At 39.4% G+C, this 17,637-nt stretch overlaps 2 protein-coding genes across 2 annotated transcripts; both read left to right on the top strand.

The window, feature by feature from the left end:
* Positions 1-637: 637 nt before the first annotated feature.
* On the top strand, positions 638-4,308 carry LOC118694827 (serpin B4-like). The gene is given in 8 exon segments (XM_054516430.1): positions 638-805; positions 1,290-1,352; positions 1,898-1,949; positions 1,952-2,085; positions 2,295-2,412; positions 2,709-2,851; positions 3,587-3,754; positions 3,904-4,308. Coding segments are annotated over 8 exon segments (1,251 nt in total).
* A 5,641-nt stretch (positions 4,309-9,949) lies between these two features.
* LOC118684421 (ovalbumin-like) lies at positions 9,950-15,506 on the top strand. Its single transcript, XM_036379274.2, has 7 exons — positions 9,950-10,117; positions 10,667-10,714; positions 11,998-12,126; positions 12,913-13,030; positions 13,799-13,941; positions 14,224-14,379; positions 15,102-15,506. Exons 1-7 carry the CDS (start codon positions 9,950-9,952, stop codon positions 15,504-15,506), a joined length of 1,167 nt encoding a protein of 388 aa, XP_036235167.1.
* The last annotated feature ends 2,131 nt before the right edge of the window (positions 15,507-17,637 follow it).

Raw genomic sequence — 17,637 nt, 5'->3', positions numbered from 1 at the left:
TCTGCTTGTAATAATTGTGATTGTAACTGAAGGGTATCTGGGAAAAAGAGTTCAAGCCACAGGAAAAAGAGTTTAAGCTTCAGATAAAAAAACATGTCTGGAATTTTCTACTTATGCACAATGTGTTTCTGCTCAAAATCTTACTACGTGAGCCTGTGTCTTCTGTCAAACATTTGTTAAGCAACCAGCCTTAGAAGGACATGTATGTGAGGCACAGCTGAGTAATACACATAAAGTTTTTAGAGAGAAACAAAGAGTCAGATATGATCAAGGGTGTAATTAATAAGTACTATGCCTAGAGGACTGAAGGCACAAAGATTAGGATATAAATTGAGCTGGAAATTTGGTTAGGACAAAGTTAGGGCTAAGTGGCAAAGCCATAGCTATTGCTTGAGCTGGAGAAGCAGCTCAACTCAGAATACTATTTCTGTAAATGTGTTTCTTCTGCTATTAAGGGTGCTGGTTTTCAGATTCACTGTGAAATCCCAAATGTAATGAACAGGGGATTTCCATAAAGTACTGAATAATTCAGCCAAGCTATTGCAAAAAACCTTACCAGGGCATTTAAACATAGCAGGTGTAAAGATGAGAAACCTAAGTTGTTTTTACCCTTGTTTCAGGTGATCACAGTGCCACAATGTGCTCTCTCAGTGCAGCCAATGCCAAGTTCTGTCTTGACTTTTTCAGAGAGCTGAACAAAAGAAAAAGAAATGAAAACATCTTTTTCTCCCCAATAAGTCTGTCAGCTGCCTTTGGAATGGTTGTCCTCGGAGCCAGGGGCAGCACACTTGAGCAGATTGAGAAGGTAGGGCTTTGTTCTGGCAGAGGCTGATTGTACCATCTGACAGAGTTCCTAAACATCCACATCCAAAGAGCTGATGCACACAGAAAGCCCTTTTAAAAATACATTATGCAGTTCCTAATACCAAACTTCTTTAGACTACACATTATTATTGAATTGACTGTTCAATGAATACATCAGTGCTAAAGAAAGCATTTTGGAGGTATCCCTGCACTCTCAGAGCTCAGAAGAGTTCCCTACCTTTAATGTGGTTTTTTGCCTTCTCTGGACACCCAAAGCCTCCTTGCTCACATAGAAAGATTTCAAAGATTTCATGCACTCACCATCTCCTAAAACTATTTATTCACTTGCAAGGATTTTATGGTAAAGAGCAAAGAGGCCTTTACGCAGGGCCTGAGTCTGGCTGTGTTTTGAGATAGGCTTGCAACACTGCTTTAGCTTTGAAGTACCTTCACTCACCTGCATTCACCCAACATTTACATTGCAGGTCTTTCATTTCAGAGAAGTTTTGAGCAGTACGAGACAGGAAAACAGATACCCTTCTGAGCAGGTAAGACAAAATTGCAGCTCTGAGCTGAACCAACTGGAGCCAGTTTGTCAGCCTTTTTCCTTGAAGACAATCACTTAATCAGAATGCACAGCAGGGCTGATCAGCCTCTCCATCTAGATTTGCTGACCTGCTTATTACTGTTTCTTTATTAGTTATTTAAGGGGCCTTGTGAGATCACACATTTCAACAGCTGAGCCTTCTCATTATGGGTTTCTAACCAAAACAGCAGTGCCAATCTAAAATGTGATAAATGCTTCAATTGCCACCTGCAAAGGTTTGCCTAGAGAGCATGCCAAAGGCACCTTGGAGCTTGCTTCTCCCAGTCTCTAAGCCAGCAGCCTTTTGCTTAGTGTGCACAGAGACATCAGTGTAGGGTACAGCGTGGTTTGGAGGTGAGGAGCCAGAAGGGGACCTGTTTTGTCATTCTGTATGTGTGGCACAGGGGGAATAGGAGGTGGTGTCCTGGTGCATTTATTCCTGAGTGCCTGAGTCAGCTGGGTGGAGTAGGGTTTCTCATGCAAAGAGAGGCTGCAATTCACCCTCAGGTCCAACTTTGCATAGGAGAGCTCAAGCTTACCATAAAACATCTGTTTTCCTGTTTAAGTGTGAAGAAGATGAAGGAGTCCATTCCCAGTTCCAGGCCCTGTTGGCTGAAGTCAGTGAACCTGGACCAGGCTGTTGTCTCACCATTGCCAACAGGCTCTTTGGAGAAATTACTTACCCATTCTTTCAGGTAAGGGACTGTGGTCTCCCTTGTAACAGCTCCTAGGTGCGGGGAGCTCAGCAGAATGTTTTCCATCATGAAGCACAAAGGGACATATGCCTTTTTTACCAATTTCTTTCTTGCTGATCTACTACCTGGAACTATCCTGAAGCCATGAAATTATCTATCTTATAAAAATGATCCCATTGCAATAAACTTCTGCAATTTGTACTTTCCAGCAATACTTGGATTCCACAAAGAAATTCTATCGAGCAGAACTGGAACCAGTAAATTTTAAATACACTGAAGAAGAAGTCAGAGACAAAATTAACTTCTGGGTTGAAAATGAAACAAAAGGTAAAGAAAAAATGTGCAGGTTTTTTGGTTTGCAATTGAACCACCTATGAATTTTTTCCAAAGATAGCAAGATTTTTATATATTAAACATCTGCATTAATTTTTTCTTTTCAATAGGAAATAAATGTAGTAAGTGGAACAAAACTGCCTTGAGTTCCTTGGTTCCAAAGCTGTACATAAATATTTGTCATTTCTCTGACAGCATTACACCACTTGCCAATTTAAAAGAAATAACTATGAATAGTCAAAGCTTACCGGATCAAAGTAGTAATTCGTCTTAATTCATTATTTTTAAAGGTAAAATCAAAGACCTTTTTGCTGCTGGTTTTATTGATCCCTCTACTGTACTTGTCCTGGTCAATGCTATATATTTTAAAGGAAAATGGGCAGTAGAATTTAAGAAAGAAGACACTAAGGAAGCATATTTCCACCTGAACAAGGTACAGTATGGGCAGGAACTGAAGCTGCTGGTGGATGGAGGTCAGATGTCTGTCTCCTGTAATAACAGATGGGGGCTTTTCTCCTCTCTGTTATCCCTAGACAAAACAGTGGCCTTAAGTGAGAACAACATAAGACTGTATTTCTCTCTCTTTTCCTAACCAAATATGTAAATGTTTGAACCAATTCACATCAGAAGTTCTTGTGCAGCTGAGATCCTTGTTGGACCAGTTCCACTGAGCACATGCACTAACTTTGTTGGGGATTTTGCAACTAAGGGTGCTATTTCAAAAATAGTCAGCTCTTGAGATTGAAAGAGAGGATTCTGCTTCTCTGCTACTATTTATGAACAGAGCAGTGTGTGCTTTCAGGGAAAGAGTATTAAAGACAAATTATCTCAGGGGAATGTATACATTATTCATGAAGAACTTAATTTATAGTTGCATAAGATGTATCAGTTTCCTCATCTGACACAGCAGAAAAAAAGATGTAATGAGGAAGTTGTGAGTAAAGTAATTTGGCACCATTAGAAAGGGAAATGTAGTTTTTATGCTTCTAAAATGGATAACTCCATTGGGACTACATTTGAGAGGAACATATCACTGCTACAAGTATATTAAAGCTGTGACCAGTTTAAATAATGCTTTTGAGATGAACTCTTAGCTCAGGGCTGAAACCAATTAAAACCAGGGTGATACTTTCTGTATTTTCCATTTAATATGTTTCATGTGTTCCAGAACGAGAGAAGGAAAGTGCAGATGATGTTTCAAGAAGGATATTTTAACATGGCCATCATAGAGGAACTGAAAACAAAAGTCCTAGAGCTCCAATACTTCAATAATGAACTGAGCATGTTCATTCTTCTTCCTGAAAATGACTGTGAGGACTTTACTGGCCTAGAACAGGTAACACTTCATTTTCTCTCTAGTGACATATATAGAGAGCAATGCTTTAGCATTGCTCCAGTGTGGTCAGAAGACAAGTGGGAAAAACTGAACTTCCTTTCCTAGCATTGATTATGGTGCCACTCATTACTCCCAATACCACCTTACAGCTTGAATGCGCCCTCACCTACGAAAAACTGGCAGAATGGACCAGCTCGTCTACGATGCAACCACTGAGAGTGAAGGTGTACCTGCCCCAGTTCAAGATGGAGGAAAGTTATATTCTCAACAACACTCTCCAGGAGATGGGAGTACTGAATGTTTTTGACTGGGGAAAAGCTGATTTGTCGGGAATCTCTATGAAAGGTGGCTTGGTTGTGTCCAAGGCCATCCAGAAGACAATTGTGGAAGTCAATGAAGAGGGCACTGAGGCAGGTTGTTCCATGGGGCTCCTTGCAATGCCTCTATGCTGCCCAGAAACTTCCGAGTTCAGAGCTGACCGTCCATTCCTCTTCTTCATCAGACACAACCAAACCAACACCATTCTCTTCTTTGGAAGATACTCCTCTCCTTAAGTGGAGGTTATATTGGAAATTAGATCATTCTCCCCACTTATATCCCAACTGGCAAGCAATAAGGATAAAAGACAAAACAAAAGACATTTTTCTAGACTTTATCCTAAAGTCTGGTTTGCTGTAAATAAAAAGTCTATCTGAGAAGACTCAAATTAAAGATAAAACCCTAAACCCCATGAATCTTAGGTATATTTTACTTTTAGGAGGCCTCATGAAAATGACATCTACCTTAAAATACACTATGAGGTATTTGCCAAAAAGCTGTTGTCCTCTAGAGATATTTGCAAAGAAAATTTTACTTCAAGCTTTTCCTAATGCAGTAGGGATCCAACAAACACATGAGTTTAGTGCCCTGAAGATAAGTGATGCCTTCTCTCACATGAAATAGAGAGGAGAATAGGGATCTGCATTAAAAGCATAACCTCAGGTACTTGGTCTCTTTTAGCCTTACCTACCTAAGGTCTCAAGGAAAATACCACTTTATAGGGAAGCATCACGATATTCCCCTGAAGCCTCCTATTAAATACTGACTGGGGGCAGTGTTTCAAATTGGAGCTCTCAGGGTTTATTCTCAGAGAGCAGAGAAGACAGAGGATTTTCTGGTGTAATTTTGCTTGCTTTCAAGAAGGGCAGACTAATTTTTTGGTGAAAAATCCTGTATATGTGACCAAGTTCTCCAACTTCCTCATAAGCTCCCACATAACAAAACCAGGCTTTCAGAATAATGGAACAATTTTTCTGACAAGGCCTGCTCTGTGATGGCTGGGAATGAGACACTTTATTCCCACATTAAACTTTGAGTAGTGATCAGCCATTCTCACTTTTAAGAACCAGCTCTGTTTGGGCCTCAGGTAGCATGAGTTTCTTGTTCTGGCTATTTTGTAAATCATTAACATAAAAAAAATTAAAATCTATAGTGATGGTTTTTAAATGGGTAGTCTGTGTTTATTATTTATTATTATTACTACTATTTATCATGATAAACCCACTGCAAATGCAATAGTAAATGTTGTAGTCTGTAGTATTAAGTAAATAGAGAATAGTCTAATATAGTAAGTAAAAATAATGGTAATCCTTTCCAAAAATGTAAATGACACTGAAGTCTACCTCCCACTTTTAAATATTCCCGATGCTGAGTTTAGGCACAGGCCAATTCAACATTAGGGTACATAAACTCTGAACCTTCTCCTTCTTTTACATGACCACTATTAGTTGCCTGACTTGGGGCTCAGCAATTCTCTGGGAAGCAAATCAAAAGGAAAATTTCTGGTATAGCTAATTTTCTTGCTTATGATCTAGTTCCCTAAACCACCTCCTGGATGTTGTGGAGTTGGTGGTGGGAAGCAATAGCACAGGGTCAGGCAAAGGGAGTAGCCTGCCCAGTCTGGCAGAAGGTAATGTCCAAAATCCACACACATGAAGAATACTTGCTTTTATGGGAAAAATATTCCAGCCTTTGATGACTCACTTCTCCTTCCCCTGTTACTCACTGATGGGAAGAAGGTAAACACTGGGAGCATACTGGTACCATTGTAGAACTGATGATTCAAAGGGGTCTTCCAAATGCTGAGATATGCAGGAAAAATGACAGAAAATTACAGTACTCAACACAAATTGAAATGCTGAAGAAAGCAGACCCATTATAGTGTGGAGATACTTCATATGGCTGCAATTGCAGTTTGAAATACAGCCTGAAATAGTAAAATTACCTGTAGAGACACAGTTTTCATACAAATTAGCTGGTAAGAGAACACAAAACACAGGCTGTTAGCTCTCTGATAAATAAAGTATTCAAAAAACAGCTATATATGTTTTTCAATAACTGCCATTGGAATTCTGTATATATCTTGTTTGTCTCAAATTAAAATTACTTAGGTTAAAAGAAAAAAAGGGAAATGAACAGTATTAAAATGTATTAGCTTGCACAATCAGGCCTATATGTTTTGAGATAAAATGTAAAAGAAAAAGCATTAAAGTGATAAAGGCAAGTGCTTTAACATATTATCCCAAAAAGCACAAGTCTTACAACAGGAATTTTGTGTGTGACCAAAGGAGAAGGTGTGGCTGAAACAAGGATGTCAGTTTACTACATCAGAAGTAACTTTGTATTGTAATTAAAAAACCCAGAACCAAAAACTTACTTCAGGGATATCTAGATAATTCAGAACCTGCAACAAAATACAGTATAAATTATAATTTAAAAATCCCTTCTCTTCTCCTTATGCAATCTTTTTTCCTCATTGCCATTTTAATCTACAAAACATGAAAAAAAAAAAGTGGTGAAAAACACCAGAAGCTGGAAAGTAGTCTCCTGCTGCTAGTGTAGTGGCAGCAGCTCCTACTGTGGAGGGCAGTGCTCCAACAAAATAATGGATGTTTACTTAAAAATAGAAGGTAAACCCTCCACTCTGGCAGCAAATGCTTCTCCTGTGGGAAACTGTAGTTTGTAAAAGTTCAATGTCAAGCAATAGAGCTCACAGAGCAGAGAAAAGCTGGAAACTCCAAATGGTGCCTGGAGCAGACATAGCCCTGAAGAGCATTCCACTGCCTCCTCCCCAGGGAGGACATGCTCCATGCCAAGTGTTGACCCACACCAGCACACATGACAGCCTACAAAATTGTAGACTGGCAAAAAGCCAAGCAAAAGATGTCTAATAGTATTTGCATGAGGATTCATGGAAAGGTAACACATGTTTGTCCCACAATAGAAAGATCTGTGGCTTCCCACAGTCTGATTACTGAGTAACTCCTTACATATTCACATTTCCACTGAACTTTATTCTCTCTGATGGTTGCAGTTCTCCTCAGTTTTCTCTGAAACTGTGCTTTCCTTTAAATGGTTTCTTAGTACGATGTATAACATAATTTTATTGTGTCTTCAACTGGTTTTATAGTAGGAAGTCCTGGTTCCTTATGGTCTCAGTCAGAAAGGTACTCAGGTACAGTACAGTGAACACAGTATGTGTCATACAAAAAGACAGGCCATCCGAAAGCACAAGCAAACATTACCCTCAAATACTGTTCAGTAGTTCCTGAGCAACCAGAAGAAATTGCATGTGAAAATAAGAACAGAGAAACATTGGAAAGAGCTGCTTTCCCAGCTCCTTCGTCTCCTTGTTTATGCCAGCATCAGAGGAAAGCTCCTTCTTATCTTCAGATTTTCCCATCCTCATTGCTGCTATAATATCCTCATTCTGAATGGGGAAACTAAAACCCACTCCAATTATCAGGCTCTGCACATACATCCCTGCATTTCAGCAAGGTAAAGAACACTGTTAAGGATAAAGCAGCTCCCTTTCCTTTTCACAGAGGGTGCACTTACTGCTGTATGCCCTGTGACTTAACATACACAAATTTGGATTTCTATTATCCACCCCTATGGCCTTTGCAGATGCCAGATTTGTTTCTTTACTGCTCATCAAGTCCATTATTTAATAAAGAGTAATAGCTTGTTACAATTGAATTATATTTTATATTGTGCATTATGGTTGTGTGACAGACCATGAATGTTCCTGCTGACAGATCCTGTAGTTTATTCACCTGCCATAGTTACAAGGTATGGAAGATCTATGGGAATGGCCTGTGCAAGCACCACGGGCCTTGTTGCCATGACCTGCACAGAATGAAAATTAAAAGCTGACTCTTAGTCATTCTTTAAATACCACTGGCTAGTTTAAATAAATTTCTGAATATCTGAGTACTCTGGGGTCAGGCTTACAGCCCAGGTATATGCAATTCCTGACCATTCCTCAAATCTTTTCCTCTTCCATACCCATCTTCAGGCCCTTAAGTCATCTCATCATTGTTGCTCTAAATGTTTTCATCAAAATGAGGTTTTAGCAAAATGTGCTTTCTCCTCATAGCCTTTCTCCCCTCTTCCTGCACACCTATGCTGTAGACCCTCACAGTTTGGCCTCAGATAAAATACTGTAGCCTCACCTAGGCAGAGAAATTGATGTGGCTGTGTTTTGAACAAGTACAAGCCATATACCACATCAGTCTGCACTCCAGGAATATATTTCTGCAATATGTCAGACCAAAAACCTTTCAGTCTTGAAAACTAACCAGAAAGTTTTAAGTTTGTTCTAACATGGAAAAAAAATCAATTTCAAACCCCTCTCAATAGAATTACCATCCAGCAGCTGGCTTTACTTGGGATTACATTATTTTGGCAATGTCAGATGGCCACTGTTCTGGAGGAACTTCCCTCTGTTCCACTGCACAGACGTTGTAGAGAGCTGGTGCATCTCTACCAGACCTTAAGCAGTTAGCCCAGCATCCACCTTTCCCTTCATGACTGGTGGGAGTGCTGTGTTAGAGTGCTTTTGACACTGAGAATGCCTCACCTCTGAGGAGAAGAGCAGGTTACAGCAAAAGCTTAAATAATTCAGTTTTAAATCAGGTTTTATTTAATAAATAAAGTTGATTGGCTGCAGATAGAATACCAGCTTTACCTAGGCCTGCTCAATGTTTCAAGGTGCAATAAATCATGACAAAAGGCAGTGTTTGAAGATGACTCCTTGAAGGCAACAGTGGGAGTGTCTCAAAATCGTGCTCTATATATCACCAAGAGCTCAGGGAGCTGTTTAGCTTCAGCTGGGCAAGCTGGATTATTACATGCTTCTTTGAACTTTGTGGGGTAAGTATTTCTCCAAGAAAATGTAATTTCTAATTTGTATTCTTTAGGATGAAAAAAAATATGTTTAAGAACCTTAAGGTAAGTATAAGACAGGTACGTAAAAAGAGAGCATATACAGTAATTTTGCCTTGCCTTCTCATTATATCTTATACTGTTTGACTGTCAAATACTTTTCTGTGTGCAAAATATGTGGCTTGTGCACCACAGCAGTGAATAGAAAAAGTTCTTTTTCATTTAAAACCTGTTGTCACATTAAAACTATCCATTTATAATTCTAATAATTGGGAATAAAGGTATTTCTCTTTTCTCAATCTCACTCCCTGACAAAACCCATATATTTTATATATATATTTATATATGTGTAGATACATATATATATATATATGACTGTGCTAAAAGGCATCAGCAGCGATTAAATGTCTGAAACAGGACCACAGGAGAACCCTAAATTTATTTGTCAGCATACAAGCAGCTGTCTTACAGCTCATATTATTGCAATAAACTGCAGAAAAGCAATCTCCAAATTTATGGCTGGCTGTACTAAGCAACAGTGAGAAGTACACAAAAAGTGTATTGAGTGATTACATTTGATTTAAAGATCGAGAACAGCCCCAGAAGAAATGGAATATTATGTTTGCATTGTCTCAAACACCATTCAGAGCCCTCTGAATGGCCACAGGGAAACTCATTCAATTTTATATTTATCATATAGAAGGGTGGATGAAATTTGCTATTTCCTAAAAGGCAAGTACAAGGTACTGTCTTGCTGAGAGGATCTTGTTGAAAGAAAACAAAGGTGTTCGTAGGTGAATGGATCGGGAGTTACAATATTTCTAATGATCACAGAATTTGTAGGCTTCACATCATTCACTGGTTCAGCATCACAAAACCAGAAATGAACTGGCAGTTTCTGGGCTATTGGCAATGATCTTTAAAACAAGCACTATATCTTGTGACCATAAAGTGATGTTTCTGTTTGCTTTAGGAAACACTGATATCACAATGGGCTCCATCAGTGCAGCAAATGCAGAATTTTGTTTTGATGTATTCAAAGAGGTGAAACTTCACCACCCCAATGACAACATCTTTTATTGCCCCCTGAGCATGATTGCAGCCTTGGCCATGGTCTATCTGGGAGCAAGAAATAACACTGAGTATCAGATGGAGAAGGTAAGTTACATAAATGGGTACAAACTCTCTTTGATCCCATTCAAAGAGGCAGCAGAGTATCCATTTACACCTTCCAAACCTGCCTAGCAAAAAAATGGCTTTCCAAACTCTGGAGTTTTTCAGTTATTGCATTTCCCCAATGAAGGGCAAGAACAACCTTTGGTTTTCATTAAGAAAGCAGTTTTGGAGGATGGTTAAGGCAGGTCTCTTGCTTCAGCTTATACTATCTCAGACACCTGATTCCTTCCAGGTGGAAAGGACAACTTGAAACACAAAAGATGAAACATTTGGAAAACAAGATTCATCGTTACAAATACAATGCTGTAAGGCTGTAGATGATTTATGGACAATGCCATTAACTGGAAAAGACAGGATCTAAGCTGAAGATCACAATCACAAATTCTCAGTTCAGTGCCTGGTTTAAAGCTCACATGAAATTTCTCAGCTCATCCTTGTGCTAATCAGACTCACTTAGTGAAAACCTACTTAGCACAAATATCAGTGACTGACAGTGGACTTCATATACCTAATTTCTACTTTCAATTGCAGGTTCTTCACTTTGACAAAATTGCAGGACTTGGAAGTACCCAGACCAGGGTACAGAAACCTAAGGTACATTGATTTCTCTTTCACATCCTTTTTCTGTGAATAGACTGATTGTGCTTTTAGTAGTTTCAACACCTTGCCAAACCTTTGCTAATTCTCCTAATTTAAGAGATGTAAGTTAAAAAAAATACAGCAAACCACCAAAGCCCAAAGAACAACAGCAACAAAATAAATGCCAAGCAAACAACCACCAATGAAAACAAACAAACAAAAACCACCCAAAATGAACAAAAACAAACCCCAAAACACCACCAGAAAAAGAAGACAGGCTGCACATATTGCAAGTGACAGGACAGGATAGGATGCTTTGGGCACCAGGATACACTTTGGTGTAAATGGACTCCACACCTCCAAGTACTGCTGGCCTACAGCCCTTGAAAGGGTCTCAGTACCTGAAGCCAGGGTACAGTAGGCAGACTTGCAGCTGAGAGTCCAAAGTGGGACAGCAGAAAAGAGCCCAGAATCCCCAAAGGATGGAAAGTAACCACACTCTTACAAAGCTACAGGGACTTTTCCAGCCTCCAATGTCCACTGCTACCCCAAGAGAACCATGAGGGGTCCCAGTACCTTGATGCCTGTATGCTTCTTATGCTTCTGTCCATGTTAATCTGCTGCCTCTGTAAAGATATCAAAAGCCACGGAACCTGGTGTATCCCCATTTACTTGGGATCCATAACACAAGGTGGAACTTAAAAAAAGATGAGACCTTTTTTTTTTTTTAACCAAAGGCAGTATCTAAAGCTAGGGCATTTAGGGACTCAGTAAGCATTTAGAAAGGAGCTGTTCAACACAATTATTCTCAAAAAATACAGTCCCACCTACTGTTTATCATTGTGCAGTTTTCTTACATGCTTTTAGCCTGTGTCACCATTCCTGGAACTAGAGACAGGTGATTCATTTTTTCACTGTATAACAAAACACTTCCTGACTCCCTTGCCATCTAGCTCTCTTCTTCCATCTGCAGCTTCTGCAAAAAAATGCCATGAAAATGCAAGGATTGCCTGGGATTTAGAGGATTTGTACCTATGAAAAGTCACCAATTTCAATAATTAACCTATAGAATGAGTGGCATAATAGGCTGTGAATGAATTATATATCATTAGCTGCTTATACTAAACATCCCTCCCATGGAGCTCTTAGATTCTATTACATGTTCATTTGCAAATGTTCAAACACTGTGTGTTTTCCCGTGTTATTTGTACCTTATAAATAATCCTCTTTCTCATAAAATAACCTAACAAATGAACTTTTCTGTCTCCTTATCAACAACTCAGTGTGGCAAGTCTGTGAATATCCACCTACTGTTTAAAGAAATTCTCTCTGATATCACTGCACCAGAAGCCAATTATTCACTGCACATTGCCAACAGACTCTATGCTGAAAAGACAAGTCATATCCTACCAGTAAGTGATCTCTTGCTAAACCCTGTAAAATTCTCTAATCCGGGAGGACTGGCCAGAGTAGGTGACCAGTTTATCCAATAGTCCCTACTGGTGTGGATTTACATGTTTTTTTCCTTTGCCATGGCCCTGGCAGCAGTCTAAAATGGAAAACAAATTGAGGCAAAAATATGGCCCTACTAAAAGAATGAATGGAGTAATAAACACAATTATTAGTAATGTAACTCCTTGCTCTCCACTTGCTCCCACAAAGCATTTCATTTTAACTGGTTGTTGGAGTTTTTCTCAGAAAATAATTTTACTTTGGCATATTTCTTCACTTGAAAAGTCACCTCAAAACCAAATTTTGAAAGTGTCAAAATCTTTCTTTCATATTTCCAAAGCAAAAGATAAAAATATTCTAAATGAAGGGGACTTCTTATCTTTAAAAATAAGGAAAATGCTTTGAAAAAAGGAAGTGAACCTAAAGATGACAAAACACTCTATAATGAACCTAAAACCAGGGGGTTTGGATCAGGCTTTCTTCCAGAAATTCTTAAATATTTTTAATATATGCTCTTAACTGGTTACATAGTAAAGATGTCAGATCTGAAATTGTCATAAAATTTTCATTGCTACAAAATAATTTTTCTGGTTCAGTTTTAGAAAATTCTTTCAGGAAGTAAGCAATGAGAACACCTTAACCATGATATCACTATAAAAATCTTATTACCCATATTTTATTTCACTTTTATATTGTTTCTAAAAAATTACTAGTTCACTGGCTACAATTAATTGGTGTCTTTACAGATTTACTTAAAATGTGTGAAGAAGCTGTACAGATCTGGTCTAGAAATGGTCAACTTCAAAACAGCATCAAATCAAGCCAGACAGCGCATTAATTCCTGGGTGAAAAATCAGACAAATGGTAAGTCTGACAAGACTATGAAATATACTTCTCTCTGACAACTGTATTTTAGCAATTTCTGAAAGGACTAAACATTAGAGGAGAAATTTCCTCTTCCTGTCCCCATTAGTGGATATTTTCTGTGGAAAGGGATGACTCTACTGCACCTGTGTGGCAGTGACAGTGTGTTTTAAATACATCTGGCAAAGGCAGAGGTCCCATGATATGCACACTTAATATGCACATTTTATATGCACTCTTTTTGTATCAGGAGAGATTAACTCATGCAAGGTTTCTCCCAGCTTCTCTAGAATATTGGCATATTTTTACAAGGATGTGCTGGATAGGTAAGTGGGCTTCCAGGGGAGAAAGTAATGCATACTAAACTGATGATGGGAAATAAATGATTCAGAAGCTTGTGTGCATTTATTGTGTTGATGTGGGAGGAAAAACTTAGAGTGGATTGTGAGAAAAAAACATACTGAGAAAATATGTGTTGGTTCTTCCCTCTACCTTTCCTTATTTTCTATATAAATATTTATTTTTTCCCAAATGCTGGTTAGAAATGTTCCTGGGACTCTATAACACTCTTGAACCTACCTGTCTTCTTGCAGAAATATCTGGCCAGTTGCCAGTCTTTCAGTGTATTATTAAATCATCCCCATGAAACTTAATTCAATGTGCAGACTTTTTGAGAAGGAAAAGTCAAGTGAAGGAGCAGTATATTGATTGACTTCTAAAACTATTGCTATGAAACTTACTACTCTGTGCCCTACTTTTTTCTTAAAGGACAGATCCAGGATTTCCTTGAACCAAGCTCTGTTAATCCTCAGACTGTGCTGATCCTTGTAAATGCCATTTACTTCAAAGGGAAATGGAAGACCCCATTTAAAGAAGAACACACTGAGGAAGTGCCCTTCAATGTGACTGAGGTGGGGGGCACAGACACACTTTCTGGCCAGATGTGTATTTGTTATATTTAGAGTTCTGTTGTCATTGGCTGGGTGATTTACCTGGGGCCTCACTGTCAGATTTATGACAGCTGTGTCTGACAGAACAAACCAGCAGATGAGACAAAAATGGAGACACAGCTCTTTTCCAAAGGCGGCATGGTTGAAGATTGAGTCCTGTCCTTTCAAAGGCCTTGTACATTTGTCTGACCAAAGAAAAAGATTGCTCCCACATTGCATCATCTCACATTTTTGTTTTTGCAGCAAGAGAGCAGACCTGTGCAAATGATGTATCAGAACAGCACCTTCAGAGTGGGAAGAGTGGCTGAAGATAAAATCAAGGTCCTGGAGCTTCCATACACCAGTGGAGAGCTGAGCCTGTTGGTGCTGCTGCCTGATGACATCTCTGGCCTGGCACAGGTATGGCCCTGGCAGGGCGAGCAGAAGAGCTGTGACTTTAGTGGGGCTTGGCTGCTGTCAGACCTTTTGCTGCCCATTGACATTGCAGCTGCCCACCCCATGGCTGTGTGCTGGGCTGGGAGGGGAGCACAAAATCTGCCAGGTGCTGAGGCAGAGCCTCTTAGGAGAGTCCTAAGGTAAATGAAGGTAAAGCAGTGTAGTGCTGCTGCAGCCCTGCAGAAGATGTATATATAAGGAATGTTATAAAATTACCCATCTGTACTCAAGAAAGGAGAAAAATCAATGCAGTATAAAATATATGAACAATGACTCATATTTCAGTAATATTTTAAAATTATAAAATAGAGTTATTACAGATGTAGTAGAGTTTGCATTTGTTAGGTGCTACCAATTGTAGGTAAATTTTCATGGTCTTGTTTTTGCAGTCTTTCACAAGCTGACTAATTTTCTAGGCTGTGAAACTGTTAGGTTGTGCCTCATGAGACACAAGATTACTTGGACAAAGGGGGATGTGTTAAGTTGGTAAAAATCTGAATAAAAGGAGAGTGACACAGGCAGTACTGGAGAGGCAATTAATAAAATAGCAGAAAGATGCCAATAGGACGAGCTTCAGGAACCATTCTGGTTGGGGTTTTACTTTTATGATAGCCTTGACAGAAATGAATGGTAGGAAGAAGTTGGATTTGCATCCCACGTGTTTCATTCCCTGCCTCTCTTTGCAGCTTGAGAACAAAATCAGCTTTGAAAAACTTGCCAAGTGGACCAGTTCCAAGGTGATGGAAAAGAAGAGAGTAAAAGTGTACCTCCCACGCATGAAGATCGAGGAGAAATATAACCTCACATCTGTCCTGACTTCCTTGGGTATGACTGACCTGTTCAGCCCCTCAGCCAACCTCTCTGGCATCTCTGCAGCAGAGAGCTTGAGGGTATCTGAGGCCATCCATGAAGCATACATGGAAATCACTGAAGAGGGCACTGAGGAGGACACTGGCTCAGCAGATGGCACAGAAGACATCCAATATTCCTCTGAGTTTGAAGTGTTCAGGGCTGACCACCCATTCCTTTTCTTGATCAAACACAATCCAAGCAACCTGATCCTCTTCTTTGGTAGATATTGTTATCCCTAAAGAGAGAAGGGCTGGAAATAATGCTTGCCTACCCCTAAGAAACAGACTCACTCTACTCTAGTATTGTAGTATAATCTCATCTCTTGAATATTTTCTGCATGTGGAAAGGCTACTCTAAGGTGTGCCCTTTCCTGAAGCTTCCATAGCAAAGGTGAGGAAACAGCAATGTGTTTGCTCCTTTCCCTTCTCAGATTGGTTTAGTGTGGATTGAACCAAGTAAAGAATAAGCCCTCAGAGAACAGAGGCTCTCACATGATTTTCAGTTGAGGAAGGAATTGCAGACAGGGCTCCAAGTCTTTGGTATTCCATTACATGCAAAGCCATGGGCTATGCTCATGCCATTCCCTACTGTCCTGCTAACAAACCCATGCAGTTCCCAAAACACTGGAATCCCCAGTCTGGAGAAGATGCTTGTGGACAAGATTCCGCAATGCAGGGTATTAATTGGTGCCTATGTAAATTTTATTTTTTTTTACTTATCTGCTGGGAAATGGCGCACATATCAACTATGACTAGAGCTATCCTCTCACCATGAGTAACCTCATGTAATACTGAATTTCTTCCAGAGGCTTTCCAGAGTCATGGAGAGTTTCCCTTCCACTTCAGAATGTTCAAGGCGATCTAATTTTGTCTAGGTGCAGTTATGTCTTGTCACAGAGTATAGATTCAAAGCCTGAAACATGGATATCTGCATTATCCAGGACTCAACTGCCAAGCAAAAGAGCAATCTGAATTCTTGTTTAAAACATTGGCAGTCACTTCAAATTTGAGAAAATTTTTATTTTTGTGAAAAATCCTGTAAGTGATGTTAAAGAATCTGATTTCTTCATGGGAGTTTTGTGAAAAAACACAGCTTTTAAAGTAATTCCTGTCTCTATTGATCTTGCTTAGCAAGTAAACTTGCTAAGTAAAATTTGTTCCTGGAAAGCTCTCAGTTGTTCAAAACTCAAGAACATTATTATTCCATGAATGTAGTTGGGCTTCTTTGTTCCTATGGTAGTTCAAGACTACATCTCTCATTTTCATGAAATACATGAGAATCCTAATTTTCTCTTTTTTTCTGATATGTCCACTAGCATCTCCATGTATGGTTCCATTGGCACAATATTATGACCTGTTTTCATTCTAATCATATATTACTGATTTTGATGCACATAATTGATTTTTTTGCTTTCTTAACACAATAAAAGAAAGTCACAAATCCTGGTCATGAAATTATGTGAATTTTCTTAATTTTCTGGGTGGCTAACCCTTAAAATATTATTACATTGGTAACTGTTGTGAGCAAAATGGGACTTAGTACAAAATCCTTCAGTTTTTAGAATTAATAAAGTTATATAGATATGAAGTTTTCTACCCATTTTTGAAATAAATGAATGTACACATCTATAGTTTGATTCCTCTCCGTAATACAGATTACCAAGAAATAGCCCAGGGAAATATTAACTCGTTCTTATGTATTCTTTGATATAATTCCCATGGCTATTAAAGATGCACTATTAGTTGGATAAATATTTCAAGGAAAAACTGTTCCAGCAACTCTGCCATTTGAGTTTATGAAATCATAAAAAAAATCATATAACTCAAAGGGCATAGGAAAGAATAAGTAGATGGACAACTCTTAGGCAAAGCATTTCCCCACTGAGAGTTTTGAGAGGAGGTACTCTGTTGTTAATATCATCTATTCCAATAATAAGGGACAGGGAAACCCTGAATGTACATATAGACTGGGCAATAAGGAAAGGGACCTGTGGGATCCTGGTCAATGGGATCCCTGGGGGTCCTGGTCAGTGGCAAGCTGAACATGAGCCAACAGTGCCCTGGCAGCCAGGAGGGCCAACCCTGTCCTGGGGGGCATCAGGCTCAGCATGGCCAGGCAGGCAAGGGAAGGGATTGTCCTGCTCTGCTCTGAGCTGGGGCAGCCTCACCTACAGTGCTGGGGGCAGTTTTGGGGACCACAGTACAAAAAAGACAATAAATTATTGGGGAGCATCCAAAGGAGGGCCATGAGGATGGTAAAGAGCCTTGAGGGGAAGAAATAGAATGAGCAGCTGAGATCTTGGTTTGTTCAGCCTGGAGAAGAAGAGATTGAGGGAGAGATCTCATTGCAGTCTGCAGCTTCCTCAGGTGG

Source organism: Molothrus ater, chromosome 1, assembly GCF_012460135.2.
Source record: "Molothrus ater isolate BHLD 08-10-18 breed brown headed cowbird chromosome 1, BPBGC_Mater_1.1, whole genome shotgun sequence".
NCBI classification, from domain to species: domain Eukaryota; kingdom Metazoa; phylum Chordata; class Aves; order Passeriformes; family Icteridae; genus Molothrus; species Molothrus ater.
Note: the sequence above shows the minus strand (reverse complement) of the source record. Positions and strands in the feature narration are given on the sequence as shown.

Bases quoted from the DNA above. Each gene is read 5' to 3' on its own strand.
- LOC118684421 (XM_036379274.2), top strand. From the start codon at position 9,950: ATGGGCTCCATCAGTGCAGCAAATGCAGAATTTTGTTTTGATGTATTC. The intron at 10,715-11,997 runs GTACAGAAACCT...TCAACAACTCAG, and splicing joins TTGGAAGTACCCAGACCAGG to TGTGGCAAGTCTGTGAATAT. The intron at 12,127-12,912 runs GTAAGTGATCTC...GTGTCTTTACAG, and splicing joins AGACAAGTCATATCCTACCA to ATTTACTTAAAATGTGTGAA.